The sequence below is a fragment of the Cetorhinus maximus genome, chromosome 20, assembly GCF_964194155.1.
Source record: "Cetorhinus maximus chromosome 20, sCetMax3.hap1.1, whole genome shotgun sequence".
NCBI classification, from domain to species: Eukaryota; Metazoa; Chordata; class Chondrichthyes; order Lamniformes; family Cetorhinidae; genus Cetorhinus; species Cetorhinus maximus.
In genome coordinates this window covers 51,028,452-51,056,091 of record NC_135898.1, presented here as the reverse complement: position 1 = coordinate 51,056,091, position 27,640 = coordinate 51,028,452, and the positions used below count along the sequence as shown (strand labels likewise).

General features: G+C 42.5%; 1 protein-coding gene across 1 annotated transcript; it reads left to right on the top strand.

The window, feature by feature from the left end:
- The first annotated feature begins 1,538 nt into the window (after positions 1-1,538).
- On the top strand, positions 1,539-27,640 carry LOC144694671 (pancreatic lipase-related protein 2-like). The gene is made up of 12 exons (XM_078565258.1): positions 1,539-1,587; positions 4,666-4,820; positions 16,443-16,568; positions 20,194-20,328; positions 20,422-20,530; positions 21,428-21,547; positions 21,637-21,756; positions 21,929-22,047; positions 24,108-24,237; positions 24,342-24,453; positions 25,852-26,019; positions 27,511-27,640. The coding sequence occupies exons 1-12, from the start codon at positions 1,539-1,541 to the stop codon at positions 27,581-27,583; spliced, it is 1,416 nt and encodes a 471-aa protein (XP_078421384.1). The 3' UTR covers positions 27,584-27,640.

Genomic DNA, 27,640 nt, shown 5'->3' with positions numbered 1-27,640 from the left:
TTTTATTGGGTGAGAAAGATAAAAAGAGGAAACAAACAACTCTCCTCTCACCAAACTCCAAGTCTTCACTCAGTTAGTCGGCTGCACAATTCCTCAGATCTTCTTCCTGAATTATGCTTAGTAAAACTGTACATTATTTCTCTTAGTAGCACATGATTAAATTTCATAATCATAACAGTTACATAAATCAGAAGGCAAAGTTACAAAAGAAAAATTTAACAGAGCAACAGAATAATTTCCGAATTGTACATTACTTACTGCTTTTCCTTGTCACTGACATTGTGTTGCTTCATCCTTTTATTTAGTTACATATGGGATCTAACTTTTACCATTTAATGTGAATCCCCATTTCAAACGACTACCACTATTGATGAGTTAATTTGTTTCTCTGCTTGTTACCAGAAACATGGAGATTGATAGACTTTTGTTAACCAAAGTTAATATGGGATATATGGCAAATGCGGGTATAAGGAATTAGGTCACAGATTAGCCATGAACTCATTGAATGGCAGAACAGGCTTGTGGGGCAAAATGGCCTAATCCTGTTTTGATGCTCAAATGTTCTCTCCCCTTCTGAATACTCTGTTCTTCTGACTCCAGCCTCTTGTGTATCTATCCTTCACTTCACTCATCATTAATGGCAGAACCTATTTCATCAACCAAATCTTTGGTCACTCTTTCTAACCTCTCCCTTCCTGACTCAATGCCCATTTTTCTCAAGCACTGTGGGACTGAAGATTCTATGTTAATGTAAATGATTGTTATTGTTACATTTAGAAAATCATATTTCAGTGCTCAATGGCATGAACATAGGAAATAGGAGCAAGAGTAGACCACACAACCCATCGAGCCTGCTCCACCATGCAATACAATCATGGATAATGTTGGGCTTCAACTCCAATTTCATGTTAACAATGTTAATGTTAAAATGTTAATACTGCTGAGGACAGGATGAGGCCATACAGCTTTGGACCATGAAGCAATGATTTTCTGAAATGGAAATAGATATCACTAAATAATAAAGCATTCCACTTTGATGGGATAGATGTTATGTGTTATTGAACTTGATAAATGTTTATTACAGTTAAAGCAATATCTGACAGAATTAAAAGTGCCTTTTAGTGTTGCACCTGTGTAAATCACTTTATTAATTCACTGATAAGGAATATGAAAAGAAGCAAAAAATGTTTTCAATTTCAAAATATCTGTTAGTCCTGTAAAATCATGGAAGCCTTGCACTCATGAAACTGCTTGGCATTGTTTGAATTTCCTCCAAGAATTAATTTGTCATCTGCCTGTTTCACATGCACAAAAATAGCACCAATGTTACAGAGCAAACATTAGCACAGTGTGTGTGTGTGTGTGTGTGTATGTGTGTGTCTGTATATATATATGTCTGCCCGTTACACTACCAATTGCACCTTGCTCTCAGGCCAGGGCACTTGTTAAAGTAAGTCGCAATTCATGAATATGATTCCTGAATACATTACTTTCAATTAAAATTTTTTTAACATGTTTTCTTATAAATTCCATCTTAGATGCTGTGGCTCGCAATTTTAACATTCGCTTTGGGCAACACAGTGAAAGGTAAGAACAAAACAGTACAGCTTGGTATGTCAGCTGTGTACAGCAAGAAAACCAATACGTTATTTGCAGTATTGCAACTCCAAAAATACTGTGATTCTGAATTCTTTTCTTTCCTCTGCTTCTCTCTCTGACAGTGTGTGTGCACATCAATTTTATATATTTGTTTTTGATTTGTATTTGATGTAGATTAGACAAATCATTGGATTCATTGAATAGGCAGAGGAAAGGTGGAATCTTACCAGCTGTGCTGAGCTGGTATTGGGGGGCTTGGAGGGGGTTGGGGGGGGTGGTGTTTACAATTTCAGAAAATTTCACCTCAGGGTGGTTCTCTGACACCTTCCCACTTCCGAGCGGGGTCTGAATGGCACCAGCTACCTGCCTCGTAGTGGTGGGCAGCTAATTATCAACATTAAGTGCCCACTTAACAAACTGGTGACACTGCCAGGATCTTGCTGACAGCAGACGGGCCCCTTGCTGAGACTGAAGCCAGTAGGTGCCAACCCCCCGCAGCAGCAGGACACTCCTGGAGCCGCAGGTGTCAGAGAGCCATAGCTCTGACTGCAGGCCTTTCAGTGGAGGGGTTCCCCCACCACAATGATGGTCTGGCAGCTGTGGGCACCATTTGCTTTTAAGCATTTAAAGGTTTTGAAGGGTACCTTCATCTTGAAATGCCTTGTGGCCTCCCTCCTACAGTGTTAGCACCCACCTTTCCCAGTGGCACAGCTGGATGTCCAGAACCTAGGGTGCTCAAATTGGCCTTTCTGCTTGCGCAGCTCACTTGCCACCCTTAATTAGACAGGGCTCCAGGAAGCTGCCTGTTAATTGTCCACCTCTGGTAAGATTGTGCAGATGAGCAAACCTCATAAATTGTCAAGGTTGGGGACCCAGAAATGGTCCCAGCCCACATTTAAAAACTAAGGCGGTAAGATTCTACCCATATTAGGCCGAAGTATGCTAAGTGTTGATGTGATTGGGTCATTTCTACCTTTATAGTGCTTATCTTACAAAACACTATGTTAACTTTTGTGGATTCCTTTTGCAGATCCTCCTTTAGTAAGTTTATGATCCCATCAATGTCAAGAGATAAATGGAGTTAAATTGTTTCCCCATAGGGTGGCCCTCCAGCAATAGCAACCTAGATGGCCACTGGCAATATGTGCCCACCTGGTCCACAGTGAAGGTGGCCTTGCTGTAGGATGCATTGGATGTCAGCAACAACATGCCTTGAAAGCGTAAACATCATGTAGGACTGGTGCTTACACATGCCAAGAGAGCTGACCCTCTGCCTGTAGACCTTGTGTTAAAGGTATTGAGTCTTTCGAGCTGGATCTCTTTAGCCATCCCCTCTGCCCTATGAAGCAGCATGTGGCTGAGGAGAAGGTAGCTGGTGTTGCTGCTGACACTGTTGGTATCGGTGTTGCTGCTGCTCTTGTTCCACATCAGAGGCGTAAGGTAGAGCTGCATAAGCTGCTCCCATGCTACAGTTAAAGCTGACTGCAGGGAAGAGCAATCAAGATGGATGAAGTCCAAGATAGGTGAAATGACTTCAGAAAATTTGGAATTCATTTGTGAAAGAGTGAAATTAGGTTCTCAAAACAACAGAGTACAAGCCTTACCCACAGGCAGGCCAGTAGCTGTTCACTGTTTAAAGTTTTTTTTCCTTAATCAATGGCTCCCCACAGTACTCTCACCTTGTTGACTCTGGCAAGTGCCATACAGCCAAACCTCTTCTCTAGTTTTCAAGGCCAGAATTCATAGTTAAAGACTTAATTAATTGATTATTTAAATATTTAAATGCCCGATCCAACAGTTTATCTCTAAATGCACCCTAGTGAAACCCGCAGGTGGGTGGGATCAGTGTCAAGCTTCAAACTCATCAACATTTTTCAGAGCTTTAACCTCTGCTCCACGCTCCTGACCACACCTGAACCCACTCCCAGTTAACATTTAAAATTCTGCCATGTGTTAAGATTCATGTGGTCTGCCACATGCAGCAGAATCTCAACATCATGAAGGGACAGCACTTGCCACTAGCTATAAAATGAGCAACCAACAAACAGGAGGCAGAGGAGGAGAAATTGATTGAGATTGAATTGTGATTAGTAGAGACTGCTAGTAGATAAATGATGGGGTGGTGCATTGAGAAGTGTGTGAGGCTAATGGACCAGTTGTGGGATTTGGTATTTGACAATGCAAATACTGACTCTGATCGCTCGTATGAAATCATTTAACTTTTTGCGGCACTGCTTCCTTGTCCTCGGGGCGACACATCTGGCATTGATTACCACAGCTATCTGCCCCTACTCCCTTTTTGGAGTTTGTCTGGAGGACCTCCTGCCCCCTGTCGATAGATGACATCTTTCTTCCTCTCTATCTCTTTGACCCAGGCCTTCAGTTCATCATCAGAAGATCTTGGAGCACACTCTCTACCATGCTGTGTCATCATTCCGTGTTTTCCTTGCTCACGTTCTTTTCTGGGATGAATTCCAGCACTTTCTCCAATCCTCCCCTTTGAGAGGTACAGGCTGGCTTTAAGTAGTGCTAGCCTCTCATGATTTTGCAGCCCCTAATCACCAAAGTGTCAGTGCTTAGCTGAATGCAGAAATCATTTTAAGAGCAGGTAGCACAAAACGTAGGTGCTGTCTGCATTAGGTGGTCATGGGTTAATCGTGTATCACAATCTCCTCAACCTTTTTCCAGGCCTTATCAAATTTCATGGTCACAGCCTCTGCCATGGAAACAGTCCCTCAGTATTAAACTAACTTATCAACCTGCATATAATGCTTAAATTTCTGAAGTGGGACTTGAACCCATAGCCTTTAAAGAGGCTATAATGCTAATTCTGAGCGAAGGCTGACACAAGAAAGAAGCAGATAATGTTTCACTGTACTCCATTCATCAGAAAAAAGTTTCTCACATTTTCTTTTGTTTTTATTTATAATTTGTAACATTGGCAGGTTTCATTTACCTATTCATTTACACTTCCTACTAATTAATATCGTGTTCGGGGGATGAAACATATGTTTTACATAAATCCTAGTTTGTGAAACTTACTTAAAAAATGACTTTTCTTTGCAGCTGCCGAAATCTGCTACAACAGACTAGGCTGCTTTACGGATGATGCTCCATGGGGTGGAACAAAGGAAAGACCAATTAAAAAGCTACCCTGGTCCCCAGAGGCTATTGATATACGATTTTTGCTTTGGACAAGACAAAATACAGCAACTTATCAGGTAGTTAGAATGTACAATTTTTAACCGCTTGGAATGCAATTATTACATCTTCAAAAAAGGTGGGTTGGAACTTTAAATATAATAATGAGGCTGTGAGCCTCTTGTCATTGTATTTTTCAACTTTAACTATTGTCGGCTGAGTTTCCCGAGTGTCCCAGCAGCTTCATTGAAGTGTTGACTTGATTGAGGAGGTTAAAAGTGCCTTTAGACCTATCCCCAGGACCTGGTATAGCTGTCTGTGGAGCCTCTGTGACCAAACACTCCACTTTCCCCCAAGGCCCCCAATTATGCCAACCCCACCCCCACCATTCCCCCCACCACCAGGTTTCTGATTTCCCTAGTCCTATCCTCCGATTTCCCCCTACCATGAGCATGTGATCCCTCCCTAGGCCCCTGACCTCCACCTTCTCCCCATCATCTTCCCCCAACCACCATCCAGTGTCAGCAACCCACCCATTCAATCCTCCTTCTCTCTGCATGTCGTTGGCACAGACTTACCTGTGCCTGCAGCCTTCACCGACTGGCTTCACACCTGACAGAAGGCTCAGCCTGAAAAACAGGCTCCCCTTTGGGTGGGGAACTGGTTGGTCGCGTCACTGTGGAGTTAATGCTACACAACATGTGGAGGGAGTTCAGAATCCCATATTTCGTCCCCCCCACCACCAGCGTTCTGACTGACCTGCTTCCTGAGGGCCAGGTAAGTAAAACTTCAGGCCGATGAATGGGGAAGGCAAGGGAATCAAGCAAATATGGGGAGTTAAGACCTGCAAACTAATGCAAACTACTTAACAGAAAATTGTTAGGTGAGAAGAAAGCTCATCAGTGAAATAATGCAAAGATATAGAAGGAACAAAAGAATGTGAAAATAGTTGAGGTGGAATGAAAAACTAGGGAAGAAGAATTAGGAAAATAGAGAAAAGACGAACAAAATATGTTACCAATGCATTCAATTTGAAATCAAAACCCAAAATACAGGTGAAACATTGTGGATCCACAATCAAGTGAAGAAAGAAAAACCAAGTCAACACCATAAGGCAGAGCCCACCAGGCTAGGATAAGGGGAGGCAGTGGGATAGTGGTATTATCACTGGACTAGTATTCTAGAGACCCAGGGTAATTCTCAACAGAATTTGAATTCAATAAATGCTGGCCTAGGCAGCGATGCCCACATCCCATGAATGAATACAGTCATAGGATGTACAAGTGAAAGAATAGACAGGATTTGTACTGTGCAATGTGACAGAGTTAGCACTACATGACCTGAGACATGCAAACAGAAGAAGTGTACAGTAATTGGGAGTTGGCCAAGCACTGCGGAGAAATTAAGAATAGAAAGGCACAAAGGAGGAGAAATGGCAAGAGTAAAGAAAAGTGAGCAAAGCAAGCAAAGAAGAGGAAATCAGCCTGAAAAAGGATAAGCAAAAGAGAAAAATCAAAACTGGGTTAGACAGTTAGAACAAAGATAACGAAAGGCAATGAAGTGAACAAAGAAACATATTGAGGGAGAATTCCTTTTGTAAAGAAGTTGTTAACCTATTTATAGAGATACTGAAACAAATATTGAGACACTACTGAATAAGATAAAGTGAGTGAGCACAAAGCCAAAAATAAAAGCAAATTGACTAGAAACCGCAAAAAGCTTAAAAAATAACAGAAGATATTAGAGAATAATAGAATTTTAATGAGAAAGGGAAGAACACAAGCAAATTCATCAATCGTGAGAAAGGCATGCTTTTTTTTACTAGTTATTCTTTCATGGGATGTGGGTGTCACTAGCAGGTCAGCATTTGTTGCCCATCCCCTAATTGCCCTTAAGCTGAGAGGTTTGCCACACCATTTCGTAGGGCAGTTAGGAGTCAATCACATTGCTTTGGCTCTGGACTCACTTGTAGAATAGACCAGGTAAGAATGGCAAACTAGCTTCCTGAAAGGATACTAGTGAACCAGGTGGATTTTACGACAATCAACAATAGTTTCATGGTCACCATTACTGAGACTAGCTTTTCAATCCCAGGTTTCAAATTCCACCAGCTGTCATGGCAGGATTTGAATCCTAATCCCAGAACATTAACCTGGGCCTCTGGATTACTAGTCCAGTGACATTACCACCATGCCACCAGCTCCCCATAATAAAGGAAAAGCTAAACAATGGAGAAATAAAATGCAAAGCTTAAAAATGTATTGCAAACAATAAAAAGGTTGACAGGGTACAATGACATTTTTAAAAAGCAGCTTGACTAGCAAGACAGGGCCTTCCTGATTCATGGAGCACTGTTGTTTGTTAGAGCGTGGCAGTGTTAAGATTGGTGGGGACCCAGTGAGACTTAATACAGGATAGTTTGAACTGAATATAAATAAAATACTTTGGTTGCTTCTAATTTTTTTTCATTACGCCCTGATTCTATGGACAGTGTTGCTGATTGAGTGAATGATTCTGAGAGAGAAAGGGAGAAAATTGAAAAGAAAAAAATCAAAGCAAACACAATTGTGAATAGAAATTTTGAAAACGTTGTCTATGGAACTGCAAATTTGTTGTGACAGTTTTATAAACTCAACAACTATAGTATCTAGTTTTTCACAGAAGATATGAATATAGAGATGCTGCCATTCACCTTTGCTCCTTAGTTTGAGATAATTTTATCATTATTTAATGGTACTGGATGTATGGAATCCATATGTTAAAAATGAAGGAACCAAAGTTTATAGCGAATTCAGGTTATAGAAAGGAAATGTTAAGAAAAGTCAAAAAATTAGTTTGTGTTTGATTTTTTTTCCTTAAACTTTGAGCTGATCAATAGTCCTAACAGTGGGTGGAATGTTTCACTCCCACCAGTGGCAGGAATCGTGGCGGTTGGGGGCACTAAATTTGGCGTGATGGAAAAAGTCAGTTTCCTGCCGGCAGAAAATTAGTTTGGATTTTTGTTCTCCTGACTTTGATGACGGGTTAAAGGCGGGTCAAGTTTCCCGCTGATCTATATCAGGAATCACATTTGCATTCATTTTTCATCTCATGAATGCTCATTAAAAGGCCAACTGGCTGGAATTATTTCTCGTCCCTCCAAGTTAAGTGCCCCATCAGCGGATAATTATAATGGTCTGTTTCCCGACTGTAAATAAGTGACGTGCACCTGGCGAGCTTCACTTTAGCAACAACTTTGAGGTACATAGGCTTTCACCTACCTTTAAGAGCATTGCTGCAAGATTTCAGGTGCCTATATTGTCTTGCTTTTTGTTTCAATGATGCACACAGGCCATCGACATTGTAGCTGAGCTAACTTTATTGATAACACATTTTCCTAACTTGAACACAGATCTCTACAGTAACTGAATTCCCTCAAGACAGGCTCCAACATGTGCTATCTGACCTTCAACTTCCATGTCAGGTGACCTCCTATCTAGTACAGAGTACCATATAGTATCTAATACTAGGGTCCGCTACCACAATCAACTATTATCATGACATATATCACAAGCTGAGCCAAGGCTGGGCTCAGGAGGCAATACCAGTGAGGAGGGGGGGCAACAGAGGCAGGACTTGGGTGGGGGGAAACACAGGAGAGGAAGGGGAAGACAGAGGCAGGACTAGGGGGCGGTCAAGGGACAGGGTGGAGTAGTGAAAGACTCCTGGGGCAAGAGTTATAACACTGTCCTGGGACTGAGGCCCTACTGTCGGGGGATATTGAAGAGACTGTCCTTGGGCCGTGCGGGCCATGTTAAGGGCTCTGCATGCATCTCTTGGTCCTGGCCTTGGGCTGGGCAAGGCCCCTCTGGGCAGTGAAGGTCATGCAAAATATAGTGCGCAGGGTGTGGTCAATCACCAAAGGAATTTAGTCTTGGGGGTTAGAGCTATGGTATTGTGAAGCAGAGGGCACCCTAACATTCAGGGTAGGCATCTGTATCTTATAGATCAGTAGCCAAAAAGTCTTAGTGGGTATTGGATAGTCTTATGGGGGAATCCCAGAAAATCAGGATACATGTGGCCTTCAGAACGGGAGGGGTCAAGTTGACAAAGGCCATGGAGATATCGACATTAAAGGGTCAGGGGAGAGAACAGGAATATCAACGTGGATAATGATGGGTTCAAGGGTACCGGGGGAGGCTGGATAGTGATAGGAGGAAGGGAAATTGGGAGGTAGTGAATATGGAGGAGGAAGGGATGTGTTTGGTAGGCGATGGGGAGATTGGAAGCTGGTCTTCCAGACAAAGGCCAGCAGCATCATTTTTGAGCTCACCTTTCAATGATGCAGATTTAAAAACAAGCTAGAAAAAATTTGTCCAGGAGGAGCATCAGGACATGTTGAAGGTGTTCATCACAGCAATTCTTGTCTGATTAAAGGGGAACCCTATCCATCCTGCTCGAACCATGTTGAGCGTGGCTCAGCTGAGTACAGGACTAATGCACAAAGAACGAGCTTGGCTCCTTTATCAATGGTGCGCATTCAGACGAGAATCAAAGTTTAGGTGCTGCAGTGCATTGGTCTTATTTGGCATCTGATCCTTATAGAGGCACAGATGTAGGGTCAAAAAATCAACAGCCATGTCTACTGAACAGAGACAGCATGTGCCCTACAAGCCTCCATGTTCCTATTATACTGGTCATGGTATTCAAGGACCATGCTTGCACTCAGGACAAAATTGCAAGGACTAGATATCAATAGTTATTAGCAAGGCCACTGGAGGACAGCCAAGACAAGGCTGGCTGTAATTCCTAGGACTTGGGTCCTTTGATCCTAATTAAGACCCTTGTTGTGAATGCGCAGTCATGTCTGAGGGGAAAGCTCGGCCATACGTCATTCTCCAGGGTGATATCAGCCTGCAAGGGGTGGCCTTGGTATGCATTATGCAGACTGAGTGAAAGCCAAGGGCTGGAGACTACATTCCTGCCTCGTATATGGAGGGAGACAACTCCACAGGGACCACCAATGATTGCTCAATGATATCCGCTCACAGATACAAGGAATGTAGAATGTGGGCCGAAGGCAACACTGCCTTCTTGGTAGCTTTGATTAGCATGAGGAGGAGAAGGGCCTGTCACTGACTGGCTCAGCTCAGGAACACCATCACCCTGAGGAACAAGAGCCAACAGTGCCCCAGGAAGCACCAGAAGCTGACGATGCAAGGCCAAATCCACAAAGACGTTTGGCGCAACCAAAGGTCTACAGATGACGCAGCTCATACGTGGAGATGAGCAAAAGACAGTTCTGCAGGCACCTTCACTTGTCTAGGGACCTGGTAGCTCATATTTGCCACATTCTCCATGTGGAACTCACGTCACATGGACGTTGAGGGCGTCCCTGCCGCTTGCTGTGATGGTTACTACTGAACTGAACTTTTTTGCCGATGGATCCTTCCGGGACTCCACTAAGGTCCTCTGCGGAATCTCACAATCGGTGACACACAAATGCATAAGCAAGGTGACCGATGCCCTTTTCAGTAAAGCTCACCATTACATGCAGTTCCATATGGATGAAGCAAGCCAGGCTGTCAGAGCTGTGATCTCAGACTTCCCACTAGTGCAGGGCACCATTGATTGCACAATGTATCCTTGAGAGCCCGCTGGCAGAAAAGGATTTCACTCTCTGAATGTCCAGCTGATTTGTGATCACAGAAAGCGGATCCAGCATGTTTGTGCTAGGTAACCAGGGTGCTCACACAACTCAGACATTTTGAGTCACTCCCTGATGCCAGAGATACTTGAGGGAGCTTGGCGCTTTGAGGGTTGGCGCCTTGGTGATAAGGGGTACCCCCTGAAAACATGGCTAATGACACCTGTTCGTCATCCACAGAGTGCATCTGAGGAGAGATACAATGCTGCACATTCAGCCACTATATCCCTAATAGAGAAGACTATTGGCCTCTTAAAGATGCATTTCTGATGTTTGGATCAGTCATCTGGGGTTGTCCAATGCTTACTGCAGAGAGTGTCCCTCATCATTGTTGCTTGCTGCGCCCTGCATAACCCACTGCTGCAAAGGCAGAATGTGTTGCTACAGGGAGACCTAGAGGAGCTAGGTGTCTCCTCGGACAAGGAGGACTTGGAAGGAGATGAACTTGAAGAGGGTGAGGATTCAGACGAGCTACATGAGGAATGCCATTGTATGGGCACGCCACAGTAGACATGCCCATGACAGCCTCATAGCTACAAGTTTCCAGGAGGAATAAGGTGAAGACAAGTTGTTTCGATTTCAGTTCTCTTCATGCTTTGGTGCAGGGGACACAACATCACCTTCATTGTCATCTTCAACATGTAGTGAAAGGTCATCAATCTCACAATGATCACGGAGGAAGCATAAGTCATCTTCAACTCTAACAATGGGGTCATCCTAGGAAGGCACAGTAGCCTAGGGACCATGTGACCACCATGGAATGTGCCTAGCACTCCACTAGCGCACATCCTTAAGCAACTATACATAGTGCAGTCCTTTCAACCATGGCAGCAACAAGGCAGTGGCCATGGCATCCTTCAAGAGGCTAAAACTCTATTGCACACATAGATGCTCTCAGGCCAGTATGACAGCAGCTTAACAAGGTGGCTCTCAGATGAAAAGCATTTGACAATGGTTGACCGTCTCAAGAAGGAGCTACATCCGGACAGCACTATCTCTCCAAACACCAGCTCTCATGCATGATTAATGCAGACGCTGCATCTTAATACTGAGCCCCAAGATGCCATCGGACATCAGGATGCAGTGATCTGTTACATGACAGCATGCACACAAAGCTGCTAGTCATGTTTGCAGTGTCCTCACAGAGAGAGGTTTAGCAGGACCATCATGTGATTATTGACAAACACTCAGAACCCTGCATTCGTCAGAAGTCTGCCAAGCTAACATCCTGCATTGCCTTGGCATTTGGGAGGGATGTGACTCAGTCCAGTACGACACAGCAGTCAGTGATAACTTATTCCCTTCATAGATACTGCTGCACACTCACAGAGATGTGCTGGAGCACCGCTTTCATATCTCTACAGTCCTCAACATTGTCCATCTCACAAAGGCCAAACATTTCTTTGAATCTTAAGTCAGTGAGTGCGTAGTCATGCCATGAATTACATATAGATTTGTGTTCTGTGACTTCACAGAGGGATTCTGTGAAGCACCACTGGGCAGCCATTCAGGAGCAAACTGAGATCCTCACAGTAAGTGGACAGGTTTCTCAGAATGAGCACACACCTCTGACAACACACATTTATTCCTGTCTAGCAGACATTTCAAATGTCACCAAGTAGAGCCAACTTGCATCACTCAGTGTCATGCATGGGGAGAGTGGGAACTAATAAAGGAATAGTGTTCAGCCTTAAACGCTGAGATGAAATAACGCTGCAGGAAGCCATGAAAGGCTATGGTGCTTGACGGTGAATACGACAAAGCAAAACCTCACAGTTGGAAAATAAACGCCATTGCAAAGTGCACTTGGTTGAAAAGACTCCAACATTGGTCATGATAAATACTTATAACATCCACAATCTATAGACTTCAGTGCAACAGCATTAGGATAGTCACTAACCTAACCCTAACCTTGATGAACAATTCTTATGAGGTCACATAATGTCTGCCCTGAGACCCATGTGTCTTGTCCAGCCATCATTGTCATATAGGAGCTGCCTTTGTTCATGTCACAGATGTGGAACTGAAGGCCAGCATTTATTGCCCACCCTTAGTTGCCCTTGAGAAGGTGGTGGTGAGCTGCCTTCTTGAACCCCTGCAGTCCATGTGGTGTAGGTATACCCACAGTGCTGTTAGAAAGGGAGTTTCAGGATTTTGACCCCGCAACAGCGAAGGTATATTTCTAAGTCAGGATGATGAGTGACTCGGAGGGGAACTTCCAGGTGGTGATGTTGCCCTTGTCCTTCTAGATGGTAGTGGTCGTGGGTTTGGAAGGCGCTTTCGAAGGAGCCTTGGTGAATTCCTACAGTGCATCTTGTAGATGGTACACACTGCTGCTATTGTGCGTCGGTGATGGAGGGAGTGTATGTTTGTGGATGTGGTGCCAATCAAGCAGGCTGTTTTGTCCTAGACGGTGTCAAGCTTCTTCGGTGTTGTGGGAGCTGCACTCATCCAGGCAAGTGGAGTGTATTCCATCACACTCCTGATGTGTGCTTTGTAGATAGTGGACAAGCTTTGGGGAGTTAGGAGGTGAGTTACTCGTCGCAGGATTCCTAGCCTCTGACCTGCTCTTGTAGCCACAGTATTTATATGGCTAGTCCAGTTCAGTTTCTGGTCAATGGTAACCCCCAGGATGTTGATAGTGGGGCATTCAGTGCTGGTAATGTCATTGAACATCAAGGGTTGGATTCTCTCTTGTTAGAGATGGTCATTGCCTGACATCTGTGTGGCGCGAATGTTACTTGCCAAGAATGTTGTCCAGGTCTTGCTGCATTTAGGCACAGACTCCTTCTGTATCTGAGGAGTCGCGAATGATGCTGAACATTGTGCAATCATCAGCGAACATCCCCACTTCTGACCTTATGATGGAAGGAAAGTCATTGATGAAGCAGCTGCTGATGGTTGTGCCGAGGACATTACCCTGAGGAACTCCTGCAGTGATGTCCTAGGACTGAGATGATTGACCTCCAACATCTACAACCATCTTCCTTTCTGTTAAGTATGACTCCAACCAGTGCAAAGATTTCTCCCTGATCCCCATTGACTCCAGTTTGGCTAGGGCTCCTTGATGCCACACTCGGCCAAATGCTGCCTCGATGTCAAGGGCAGTCACTCTCACCTCACTTCTTGAATTAAGCTCTTTTGTCTATGTTTGAACTCAGGAGCAGAGTGGCCTTGGCAGGTACCAAACTGAGCATTGGTGAGTATGAGGTTTCTGAATAAGTGCCACTCAAGCCCTTCCTTCATTTTGCTGATGAGTGATAGTAGACTGATGGGGCAGTAATTGGCTGCATTGGATCTGTCCTGCTTTTTGTGCACAGAAAACACCTGGGCAATTTTCCACATTGCTGGATATAAGCCAGTGTTGTAGCTGTACTGGAACAGATTGGCCAAGGGCATAGATAGTTCTGGAGCACAAGTCTTCAGTACCATTGCTGGAATAGTGTCAGGGCCCATAACCTTTGCAGTATCCATTGCCTTTTGCTTGTTTCTTGATATCACGTGGAGTGAATCGAATTGGCTGAAGACTAGCATCTGTGATGCTGGGGACCTCAGGAGGAGGCTGAGATGAATTATCCACTCAGCACGTCTGGCTGAAGATTGTTGCAAATGCTTCAGCCTTGTCTTTTGCACTGATGTGCTAAGCTCCCATCATTGAGGATGGAGATATTTGTGGAGCCTCCTCCAGCGAGTTGTTTAATTGTCCTCCACCATTCACAATTGGACGTGGCAGGACTGCCGAGTTTAGATCTAATCCGTTGGTTGTGGGACCACTTACCTCTGTTCTTTTCACTGTTTGGCATGCATGTAGTCCTGCATTGTAGCTTCACCAGGTTGACACCTCAGTTTTAGGTATGCCTGGTGTTGCTCCTGGCATGCCCTCCCACATTCTTCATTGAACCAGGGTTGATCCTCTGGCTTGATGGTAATGGTAGATTGGGGTATATGCCAGGCCATGATGTTACAGATTGCAGTAATGTACAATTCCACTGATGCTGATGCCCACACTGCATCATGAATGCCCAGTTTTTATTGCTAGATCTGTTTGAAATCTATCCCATTTAGCATGATGGTAGTGCCTCACAACACGATGGAGGGTATCCTCAATGTGAAGACAGTATTTCTTCTCCACAAGGACTGTGCGGTGGTCACTCCTATCAATACTGTCATGGACAGATGTATCTGCAACAGGTAGATTGGTGAGGACGAGGTCAAGTATGTTTTTCCCTCTTGTTGATTTCCTCACCACCTGCCACAGACCCAGGCTAGCAACTATATCCTTAGGACTCAGCCAGCTCGGTTAGTAGTGATACTACAGAGCCACAACTGGTGATGGCCATTGAAGTTTCCCACCCAAAGTACATTCTGTGACCTAGCCACCTTCAGTGCTTCCTCCAAGTGGTGTTCAATGTGCAGTACTGAATCATCCGCTGAGGGAGGGCAGTAGGTGATAATCAGCAGGAGGTTTCCTTGCCCATGGGACTTCATGGGGTGCATAGTCAATGTTGAGAATTCCTAGAGCAACTCCCTCTCGAGTGTATACCATTGTGCCACGCTATGTCAGGCTATTTCTTGACTAGTTATTTTGGGATGGGCCTCCCAGTTTTGGCACAAGCCCCCAGATGTTAGTAAGGAGGACTTTGTAGGGTCAACAGGGCTAGGTTCTAGGTTTTCCATTTTGTCGATTCCAGTGCTTAGGTCGATGCCAGATGATCCGTTCATTTTCATTCCTTTTTTTTAAGTCTTCATAGCAGTTTGATACAACTGAGTGGCTTGTAGGCCATTTAAGAGTCAGCGACATTGCTATGTGGTCTGGAGTTACCTGTAGGCCAAACCAGGTAGGGACGGCAGATTTCCTTCCCTAAAGGGCATTAGTGAACCAGTTGGGTTTTTACGACTATTGACAATGACTATTACCAAGATTAGCTTTTCCTTTTTGATTCCAGATTTATGAACTGAATTTAAATTCCACCAACTGTCATGGTGGGATTCGAACCCATGCCCTCAGAGCATTATCCTGGGTCTCTGGATTGCTAGCCCGGTGACATTAAAATATGCCACCGTCTACCCTAATAAGGCTGTGTGGCTCAAGATTCACCACCATTTTAAGTTGAACCCTGGCTGATCAGGTTTCCCAGGCCTTGGGAATCCTGTTGGCTAAAGAGAGGCAAGGGCTTTGGAGCTAGAAGGTCATTTCCCCTGAATTCTCTAAACCCTCTGTCCCTCCTCTCTGTTCCCTGTTTGTTGCTTGGTGCCAAAGGCCAAGCTGCCTGACAGACGTCAGCCTCTCAATGCAGCCAGGAAAAGGGAGATAAAAACTCTTAATCAGGCCCTGTCATCAAACTTGGCAAGGCCTGAAAGAAACCCGATCTTCTGGGTTTCCTCCCCATTCCTTCCCCCCCTCTAAGTTGATATCAGGGCCAGTATTTCTGATACTGCAGCACCCTCTCAGTCCTGCACTGACCTATCACCTTACATTGAATGCTTAAATTCTTAAATGCTCAAACATCTAAGTCAGAGGCAAGAGCAATGCCACCCAGCCAAGTCTAATATGAGGATGTAAATTGGATGGATAGAAAAACAGCGAGCTAGCAATGATACAGAAATTAAATTGTCATTCAGAAATAAATCATATTCTGTAATATATTTAATCAGTAGTTAAACTGACAATGACATTTTATAAGGAATATAGGGTAACAGGGATTTGACTCAACCTCCATTGTATATTCTCCACAATTTTCATTATACTAAACCTTGTACTGCAGCATGTAAATCTCACATGGAACAGTTATATCTGCTGGCACTAAAAGTTTTCTAATTATATAGGATTTAAATATATAATAACATTTTAAAAATGTGAGCAAGGACATGGTGATACTAGCATGCATCAATGAAACATGCATTAAAAATATGAAAGCTGTATTGTTAGATTTTCTACCAAGATAATATAGCTGCTTTAATATTGTTATTTGAGAATACAATTATAATGCAATTTACAGATATACTTTCTCAACAGGAAATTTATGACGTAAATCCTTCAACAATCAAAAACTCTAATTTTGACCAGACCAAAATAACCCGCTTCATTGTTCATGGGTTTATAGACAAGGGGGAAGAGTCATGGCTCACTGAAATGTGCAAGGTATTTGCTGGGACAAATATAAAATACAAATTGTATTCATGTTAATATCATCACAATAGTTCTGATTGAAAATAATATAAATCCACTTTAAGTGCAACCCTTACTCTTCCGGTACTTTCTCCTCTTTCGAGCATCTCCCCTTGGTCAACCACCTTGCTTCTCCTTTAAAATCCTTGTTATCAACCACACCTACAAGCCCCAATCTTGTTTCTCGTCAAGACATTCTGTCTCCTCCTTCAGCCTTTGCCCTGAGTAACTGCTCATCCTCAGTGCTTCCATCTCCATCTCCACTCCACTTTGGCTTCTCTTTTAAAGTACTGCTCTCCTATCATCGCTAAATTGTTCCTTTCATATAAACTATCATATCCATACTCATGGCAGGTCCCTCAATCTTGCCATTTTCTATGGCCTCTTTGCTCCCATGATTTTGATCGCTGATGACCCATATCTCACTACTCTTTTCCAACCTCACTTCTTCTCTCAAATCATAACTGCACTTTCAAAATAACAACTGCTTGGCATGTGGCCTCCTATTCTCCACAATACATCTGTAGCTCTTGATCTGCTCAATCATTTAATGCCCCACCTTTAATGCCTTTATCCCCAGCAAAGCCTTCATCATCCTGCTTTTTCCACGATATGACTCCTAATTTTGCTGCTTCAAGCTCAAGAGGCTTGAATGTTTCTGCCACAAAACCAGTTTAACCATCTGCCACCAGATTTGGCTGGACCACATCTAGCATCACTAGGTCTCACTTTCCTCTGCTAAAACCATGCACTCTTCAAGATTATGATGAAAAGCAAAGATAAATCTGATTCTGCTCTCCACTAATAACTTTCTCCTTAAACTGCTCCCTGCAGCTCTCCCATCCCCATCCTCCAAACAACAAGTTTCAGAAACTCATGGTCTTTTTTGTCACCAAGATTGAGATTATCAGTCCAACTGTATCAGCTGCACCTTACTCTCTGTTGCCCATCAAGCAAAGCCCCCACCCACACCTCCACAGGATCCCCCTGCCATAGCCTTGAACCCAGTTTTGTCTCTCGTTTCTCTCCATTCAAGCCCTTCCCAAGTTCATCTTGCCCATGAGACCCATTTGTGCTCCCTGACTCCATTCTCACTTAACAGCTTACCACCTAATTCTGGTTTCTGACCCCAATGCCAATTTATATTGCACTACCCCCTTCTCGCTTTCAAATCTCAAATCATCATCTTCCTAACCAAAACCCCAACATTGAACCCTCTGTTCTTGCAAACTATCACCTTGGGCTGGATTTTATGCTCCCCACCTGTGGGTTTGAAGGTGAGGGGGTACGTAAAGTGCAGCAGGTGGCTTTCCTGTCACCTACTGCCGCCCTTGACCCGTCTGAAATGTTATGGGGTGTGAGGGAGGCACCGGGCAGCCCAACCGGCCTTGGGCCTATTGACATGCTTAAGTGACCAATTAACAATCACTTAAGGGCCTCATCCCACCACCGCCAGTATTTTACCCACAGCAGGGGAGACCCACAACATGCAGGAAGTCCGGCAGCTTTAGCTGCATGGGCTGGTGTCGGGAAAGGGGGGGTAACCTCCTTTACAGGCTCTATGGGCCCATCGGAGATACCCCTCTCCCAGGTCATTCCCCTTAAACCCTCCCTCCTAGCCTCTTGAACCCAGACCCCCAGCCCCCTCAATCCTTCACCATGACTCCTTACCCCAAACTTACCTTGGCTCTTTGGCACTGGGGACTGCCTGTAATTCACGCAGTGGCCACCACTCTCGGCTGGTGCTGTTGGGACCATGGAGCTGCTGGCCAATAGGATTAGCCGGCAGCTCCCTAAGGCAGGAATTTCTCCTGAGAAAGGGACAGAAGTTTTGCTTTAAAACAATTAACGCTGCTTCCAGCATTAAATTGCTGCAGGGCAGCCATTGGAAAGGTGAGTGGGCTCCCCCGACTTTTTAGCTGGGTTGAGGGAGAGGTGACAGGGACTGCGATGTCTGGCAAAATCCAGCCCCTTATTTCCAATCCCCCTTGGCTCTCCAAAGTCCTTGAAATTGTTGTCATCTCCCAGATCCATGCCCATCTTTCACACAGCTCCATCTTTGAATTGCTGCAATCAGGATCCCAGCCCAGCCACAGAACCGAAACAGCCCTGACCAAGGTTACAGATTACATCCTCTGAGAATGTTGTGCATTACCCCTCCTTGTTTCCCTCTCACTGTCTGACATGTTCAATTCCACCATTCTGCTCCAAAGCCTCTCTGCATTATGCAGCTCAATAGGATTGCTGTCGCTTGGTTCCACTCCTACCTTCTTACCTAATTGATCGTAGTGAGAGAACCTTTAGCAATGGCTTCTCTTCCAGTCTCGACACCTTGACATCCAGAATCCTCCAAAGATAGACTCTTGGCTCCCTACTTTTGTTCATGCTGCCACTGGTGACATTCATTCACAGACATAATGACATCCAGCTCTATTTCACAGCTATCTCTTTCATGCCTTCCACTGTTGCTGTTTTGTTGGGTGGTTACTTCAGCATTATTTCTTGCATGAGTCATAAACTCTTCCAGTTAAATATTGAGAAGACCAAAGCCATAATTTTCAGCCCCTGCTACAAACAACAAACACAGATTCCATACACCCACGCCCCCACCCCCACCACCACCACCCCACCTCCTACCCCCACCAGCCATTGTTTCAGGCTGAACCAGACTATTCACAACCTTGGTATCTCTTTTAGATATAACTTCCAACTCCATATCCTCATCCTTGGTGATTTCAATCACCACATCAGTTCTCCTTGCTCTTTCTCTTTCCCTTGTTCATTCACTGCTCTCTTAACCTCACTAAATCTTTCTCTCCATATAAACATTTCTATCCATATTTGGACACTCCTTGACTTTCCCATCTCCCATGCCTTCTATGGCTTGATCACGGGCCACCCACGTCACTCTAGCCTCATCCAACTTCGCTTCCTGCTACAATGATTGCCTACTTCCACCATAGAAGAATCGTCAGCCCATCTGCTGCCAAAGTTCTTGTCCATGCCTTTGTCATCTTTAATCTTGACTATTCTAATGTTCTCCTGTCGAGTCTCTCACCCTCCGTAAATTTCAGCTCATTAAAAATCCTACTGTCTGTATCCTATTTCACACTAAGTCTTGCTTGCTTATGGTTTTGCTGACCTACATTGACTATCCTTTCCCTAAAACCTCTGATTTAAAATTCTCACCCATCTTTTTAAATCCCTTAAAGATGAAACCTTTAAATTGAAGGTGTCCTTTCCTATCTCTGTAACTTCCTTCAGCCTTGCAATCTCCTACCCCCCCGGCTCTCTGTTCCTCCTACTCTCTACACTTCTGTGCCGCCTCCCTCCCTTCACTCTACCATTGGCAGTTTATTGTCAGCCTCTCAGACCTCACTTTCTCGTATTCCATGTCTATGCCACTCTTCCTTTCAGACGCTCCCTAAACCTGCCCTTTTTACCAAGCTTTTAGTCACCCCTCCTCTTATCACTGTTTTTTGTATGTCTTTTTTTAAACTTCTGTTTTTCTCTCTGTGAAGTATCTTGGGACATTTTACTATATTAAAGACGCAATATAAATGCAAGTTGTAATCATTGTTGTGGACTTATTTTTAAGGCAATGTTTAAAGTGGAAGATGTGAATTGCATTTGTGTTGATTGGGTACGTGGTTCAAGAACCTTATACGATCAGGCTGCTAACAACGTCCGGGTGGTTGGTGCAGAAATAGCATATCTTATTGGTGTGTTAGAGGTAAAGCCAAACTTACTGAAGAGTTACAGCACATTACAATTCTAAGAAGAATAGTACAGTCACATTAAAATATATTCGTTTGTGTATAAATAGAAAAATTTTAACTACTCACGTACCGAGATCCACATTATTGGCCATAGCCTGGGCAGTCATATTGCTGGAGAAGCAGGAAAACGCATTCCAGGGATTGGAAGAATCACAGGTAAATATTTCAGTATTCAGCAACTACTTACTGAGAAAAAAAGCAAAAACTGAGTATTTTTCTACAAATGCATTTTAAGCTCCTGTTTCCTTCACTGAAGCTAAAATATTTCCCCCAAGGAGCTCCTCTAACAATGACAAAATAAAATATTGCATGCGTGTCAGGAGCTAGTGTTCTGTTGCTCATGCACAGTAGCTGAGGACTGTCACACTCACTTGATTTATTGATGTATGCCTAAGAGGAGATTGATAATTACCAAGGCTGCATGTGTGAAGGACTGCAAAAATGTAAAACAACATTTTTAAAAGCACAAAGAACTCGATGGTACATTGGGTTAGAATTTAGTCATTCCACATCTGCTATCTGAATTGGGATTCAGTCTACACCAGTGAGATGAGGATCTCTTGTATCTGCCACTCGTTCTGAGTGAAGTAAATTTGGAAAGTGTCAATCTAGGTTCCAGTGATGTGTAATACACAGCATAAAATGACCCACAATCCATAATTTTACACTAATTGGTAATCTGGCGCTGAGATGAAGGCTGTAAAGGCAACTGCCACGGGGAGTAGATGAGGTATATAGCCTGTATTACTCATGCTGGGAGAACTACAGATTAACACTGGGGTGCAAAAATGTAGAAACATTGCATATTCCAAAGCACTGACAGCTACACCTGGGTAGTTTGCATCTATGGATATATAGCTACTTGGGACTAAATTGAGTCTACCATTGGGGAAGGCAGAGGTCATCATATATGTACAATAATCAATGGGGCTCAAAATGTAAAAACGAATGCCCGCTGCATATGATATATTACAAAATAGAAATAACAATAATGAAAAATTACTTGAAAAGTTTGCATTCACTGCAGTTCACTAACTTTATTATTTACTGTAGGTCTAGATCCAGCCAAACCCTTTTTTAAGAACACTCCCATTGAAGTTCGGCTGGATCCTTCAGATGCATTGTTTGTTGATGTTATCCACTCTAATGGTGCTCCATTGATTCCTTACCTTGGTAAGATTTTCTACAAAAAGGTTATTGAGCAACAGAAAGCGACAATTGATTTTTACTGCTTTCTAATTGTGATTGCATTAACCTAACAGGTTTGGGAATGTTCGAACCCGTTGGACATCTTGACTTCTATCCAAATGGTGGACAATTAATGCCCGGATGTGACAAAAATATTGTTTCAACTATAATTGATATTAATGGCATTTGGGAAGGTACAAAAATTTCTTATTCACTGCATGCTTCAGAACACGAACAGTTCTCTTTCATTAACAAAATTCAGTATCTGTAATTATATATCTATTAAGTATTGAGAGCTGATTTATTTATCTATGGTTTTTCATTCACTGCAATAAACTGTACAAACATTTGCTGATTCTTTTAAAGGAACTCGCAATTTTGCAGCATGCAGCCACTTACGGTCATATAAATATTACACTGAGAGTATCGGAACCAAAAATGGATTCATGGGTATTCCATGTAACAACTATGATGACTTTACAGCAGTAAGTTTCCTCTTGCAATTTCTCCCAGCATTTCAAGATGCTCCGAAATTGGAGTTTCTAAGTTAGTTGCAGATCTAGTTTTTCTTTATGGTGAAATCTTAACAAGCTTTAAGTACAGTTCAGTCAGTTCCAGAGAACACCACAAACTGCATTGTAAAGAGAACCTTTATAGTTATTACTGTGTAAAAGATTTGAATTATAGTTTGAATTAAATAATGTAAACAATACAGCAAATTAGAGTTTTAATGTTCATATAATTGAATTATCAGATAATTTGAATTAAGCAACTTTGACTTAACATAATTGACTGTAATAGATAAAGTCTGTTAAGAACTTAAGCACGCTCTCTTTGGGTTCCCCTTTAGTGGAGAAACCATATCAAATACCAAGGGTGATTAATTGTTCAAGGAACCAGCTTCTGCGCTTTTGTTAAGACACCTGAAAAGGGAATGTTTATGATTTTGTTACGTGCGGCAAGCAATTCTTCCTCTTACCTTCATCACATTTTCCTTGCCGCCATAAATTACATGTTCCTTATGGCTGCTTGTCAAAAACTGCTATGTAAATAGGGCCAATGCCAATAATTTCCCAGCACAATACTTCCATATTGCACAGGATTTGCACTAAAAAAAGACACATAAATGAGCTGAACCCACAGTGGAGCCAGCACCGGACAATATCAGCTTAGAGTCATAAACCAATGTAAATGGTCCCATGGAATTTCAAGCTGTTGTCTTCACCATCTCATCACCTGCATTAAGTTATTAAATTAAATTTTAAAAATCTTTTACAAGCAAGGTATGTTGAGATGGAAGTGCTGCAGTATTTTAGCATTCAGGTGAAACATTCCAGGGCATTTTTTTCCCTCCATGAGGTTTAATATTAACTAACATTTCCAAAGACTGATGATTTACAATGAATAGGTAAATAGATGACAGACTGCCAAAGATAATACCTATAACTGGCAGTCATTTATTCGATATACAAGTAAATTCTACTGACTAATTTTGTTTAATAATGTACTATAGTTTGCCAGTTCTTTACTATTACTCTAGTGAAACACAGGGCAAATAGAGACAATATAGCTACAAAATTATTGAGTATTTCTGAAAAAAGGGACTTTTTTTAGTTAAAACTTTTCGTCTTGCATTCATTAGTACAATTCATAAGAATACCAAATGTAAAAGGAACAACAATTTATACAGTATGAGAAGAGAGTGCTGATTGGTTAGCAATTGGAGTCGTTGCCATGGAGAATGCACCAGCTGATGGTGACTGACTGTTAACTATCAAACGTTTAAAATTTAAACCAGGCAGCTTAACTCTGGTCAAGGCATTATACATCTAATGTTAGACACTTTGTTTTGAGTTTGCTGGTGCATTCTTCAGGGCAATGTCTTGACCGGAGTTAAGCTGCCTGGTTTAAATTTCAAACAATGTTTGGCAGTTAACAGTCAGTCACCATCAACTGGTGCATTCTCCATGGCAATGCCTCTACCAATTAGAGTCCACTTGCCAACCAATCAGCACTCTCTTCCCATACAGTATAAATTGTTGCTCCCTTTAAATTTGGTATTCTTGTGCATTGTCCTAATGAGTGCAGGATGAAAAGCTTTGACTAAAAAAAGTTTCTTTTTTTTCAGCAATATTCAAATTTTGTACTACCAAATGTCTATTCACAACATTATTGTTAACCTTGAATGTAAGCCTGAAGAATTTACAATAACCATTGTTGCTCTTATCACTGTAGATTTCTCTGGCTGTTTTGCACTGACTTGCCCTTTCTAGTGCCTTGAAGGCAACATTTTAGCACTTTAGAGTTTTGTTGTGACCTGGACATCCCTGAGACTTGCTTGTAGGGCCCATATTTGTTACGTTGGCTGAGATAATAGAGCTGTTGGATTGGCTCATTGGCCAAGACTAGATGGATTATTGGCTTTAGATTGTTTTATTAATTCTAAGCCAAACTCCCTTGTGGCTTTATGGGTTGCTTATAAATATTTAATAAAAGAAGACAACTGCCAATGAAGACACCTTCACAATATGTTTGCTTTTCTAAGGGGCATTGTTTCACTTGTCTACCAGAAGGCTGTCCCCCAATGGGTCACTATGCTAATACCTATCCTCGTGGAAATGTTACTAGTGAACCCAAATTTTTTCTGAACACGGGTCCTGCTCCAACTTTTGCACGTATGTATATATACATTACAAATTACAATGGTTTTCAAATTGCACTTGAAGCATATTTATTAAGAGATTGCAATAAAATCTCTGAATCTGATCATTTATAACAGGCTGGAGATACAAGGTTTCTGTTAAAATTGCATGTACACGGAATATCAGAGGATTCTTCAATATTGCCTTGTATGGTTCCAATATCAATACTGGACAACTTCAAATTGCAAAGTAAGTTATGGCTGCTGATCAGGAGATCATTGCTCTAAGGCTGGAATCTCCCATTCTGAAGTCTAAGTTCAGTGGCAGGTGCAGAAGTGAGTGATTTCCACTGGGGGGCGGGACAGCTGACCACATGCGACCTTGCGCTGTTCAGCGCATTAAATATGCATCTGCAAGGGGCTCGCTGATTCTCGCAGCGGAGGTAGGTAGGAAATCGCTGTCCTTGCCATTACCTCATGGGGCTGAAGGTCCAGACACCATATTTAAAGGGCACCCGCACACTCTTCATTATCCCTTCTATCTTTGTCCGGCCACTGCTCCACCCTTCCCTGCTAACTCTCCTCCCTTCCTTGGTCATCATCCACATAACTTGCACTGCCACCACCTGGTCTGAAGCACAGGCTGGCATTTACAGATGCTCCCCAAAGAGGACAGTGACACAGCAACTCGCTGTTAATCATGCCAGAGGTCTACCTCATCAGGTCTGCGCCTCTTATGTGTAGTCATAAAATTTCTCACTGGGAACTTAATTTGGAGGGGGCACTTGATTGCGGCGAGCTGACCTTTTAATGACCAATAATGACATGCTATTGCATGCATAAGGCCTTCTGGGCATTGCTTGTCGGGAAGCTCGACCCACCTTTAACCCGCCTTTAAAGTCCTGAGAACTTAATTCCTACAGTTAATCCCGCTGTCAGGAAACTGATTTTTGGCCTCACGCCAAATTAACTTCCCCTGACCGCCAAACTTCCCACTGCTGGTGAGATGGGAAGATTCCACCCTAAGTGTTTAAAAAACCTTTGCCAATGTGTGGTTGTCACACAGCCTAATAAAACTGATATTCCTATTTTATCATTTATTTAATGATGTTTCAAAATTTTGTCTCCTTACGTGGGCTGCACTGACAAGACCACATTTATTGCCCATATTGCTGTAACCTCAACAGCAGACCACGGAAACATTGGAGAAACAGTCTAAACAGATTGGGGAATTCAGAGAAATTTACCCCACTGAATTTAGTTAACCCTGCAGTAAATATTTAATGGATTTGTTGTCAAAAACCATTAAAATTGAGCCATTAAATTTCAGTTGCCCAGCAGAAGGCTGTCCCCCAATGAGTCACTTTGTTGATGTCTATCCTCTTGGAAATGTTGCTACTGAACACAATTTATTCTGAACATGTGTGCTGCTCCATCTTTTGCATTTATGTATATACACATTACAAATTGCAATGTTTATTCAAATTGCAGTTAAGATATATTTATTAATTAATAGATTGCAATAAAAATTCTGAATCTGATCATTTACTTTTTTAATTCCATTGCTTATCTTCAGACTGTAAAAGTTAAGTTAACATTAATATGCCACAAATGATTTAGATACTGATCTGTGTATTTTGCTTTGCAGAGCACTGTTGGAGTCTGGAAAAACATTCACAGCTGACATCGATGTGCAGGAAGACTTAGGAGATGTTACGAAAGTCAAATTTCTCTGGAATAATCTGTTGCCAAATCTTTTTGGGCCAAAAATTGGAGCCCAAAGTATAACTCTATTAAGAGTATATGACCAAAAAATGTAAGTGCACATTTAGTAAATTATTGACTAAAACTGATTCAGACACTGACTATAATAGTATTTGTATATCTAGTGTGGATCCTGGTTACAATATGTTTGGACAGACTCCCAAATGACCACTGTAAGTGATGATCATTACATCAGAAGATGGCAATCCCATAATGTCATACTATTCTGGTTTAGCATGTTGGTAAAGCCCTGATACATTGCCTAGTCCCCATGAAAGCCAAACGTCCATTTACACTTTTCCTGAAAATAAGCTAATAAAGTTCTAATTTACTGAACGTGATGGCCTTTTGAGCCATCTCAGAAGATCTTTAAAAATTGTGTTGCTAAAACCTATTCTCTAAATAGAGAGATGCTCAAAATTCACCAGTACTTTAAGAGCCCCTGTTCAGAATGCCAGTTTTTGGCTGAAAGGAATGATGGAGCACAGTGAAGGTAGAGGTTAAGCAACATATCAGAGGTGAGAGATTTATAAACATTACATAAAAAGAGTACAGACATAGGAGCGAAATTAACTCATCCCTGCTATGAACCTCGCCATTACAATTGCTGTGAATGATTCCAGACTGTTTGACTCCACTGCCTTACCCAGAAGACCATTCTAGGCATTGATCAGCCTTTGTGTGAAGACTGCTGACCTCCATCATGGACTTGCATGTCATTAAGGTTTGTATACAGTTTCTCGCCAACACTGGGTAGAAAACCAAGGTCTCCTCCAGGCCCCACAAGGAACGTTGCCTACCCTCACATCCCCTCCCTTCCTGAATGAAAGACTGTTCCGAAAACCACAATTTACGTTATTGTTGGCAACCATTCCTTTGGTGGTGGCTGATAGCCTCCTGAAATTCTGCTCCACCTACTGACAAGTTGCTGTTCCTGCACGTTTCAGGCTGTTAAAATTACCTGGGCCTCAAACCAGGATGGCCAGGAAGCATTTAGTACTTGCCACAGGCTCACCACCCCACCCCCCACCAACCCAATTCTCACTCCCGGTTAAAATCGGGCCTTACAAGTATATAGGAAATGCAGTATAAAACTGATCAGTACAAATATTGGAAAATGTAAAGAATTAATACAAATGGGTTTTAGGAAATGTACTTTAATCATTCTACCTACTGGATCATACAAGCAGTTACACAAAACAAGGGTCCATATACGTTTATGTTATCAGTTCATTCAATTCAAATTCTATTGTTGTTGAATTGGACATTCTGCTAAGAATAAGGCTTCAAAATAAAAAATTCAACTCTTATTTCAGTGATGTAATTAATGCTTCCTCATTTAAAAAATGTACGTATTTAATTATCATTTGTAGTAGAATTGAATCACTTTTATGAATATGATATAATCACAAAAATATATGAATACAGATTTACATTATCTTGTGGTACATATGGAGTCAAATTGATGAAATATAGGAATGTTGAATAGATGTTTCATACATGTAGAAATTTACTTATTCCAGGGTAATATTTTGTTTTGCAGCTTTAAATTTTGTGGAACTCGGGTTGCTGGTGAAGATGTTCTGCAAACTGTTTTGCCTTGCTCAAATGCTTGAAAATTACTTCATGACCTTGTATCGTGGCCACATGAAAATGAATAAAACTGATCGCAT

Bases quoted from the DNA above. Each gene is read 5' to 3' on its own strand.
- LOC144694671 (XM_078565258.1), top strand. From the start codon at position 1,539: ATGCTGTGGCTCGCAATTTTAACATTCGCTTTGGGCAACACAGTGAAA. The intron at 1,588-4,665 runs GTAAGAACAAAA...TTTTCTTTGCAG, and splicing joins TTTGGGCAACACAGTGAAAG to CTGCCGAAATCTGCTACAAC. The intron at 24,238-24,341 runs GTATGTATATAT...CATTTATAACAG, and splicing joins TCCTGCTCCAACTTTTGCAC to GCTGGAGATACAAGGTTTCT.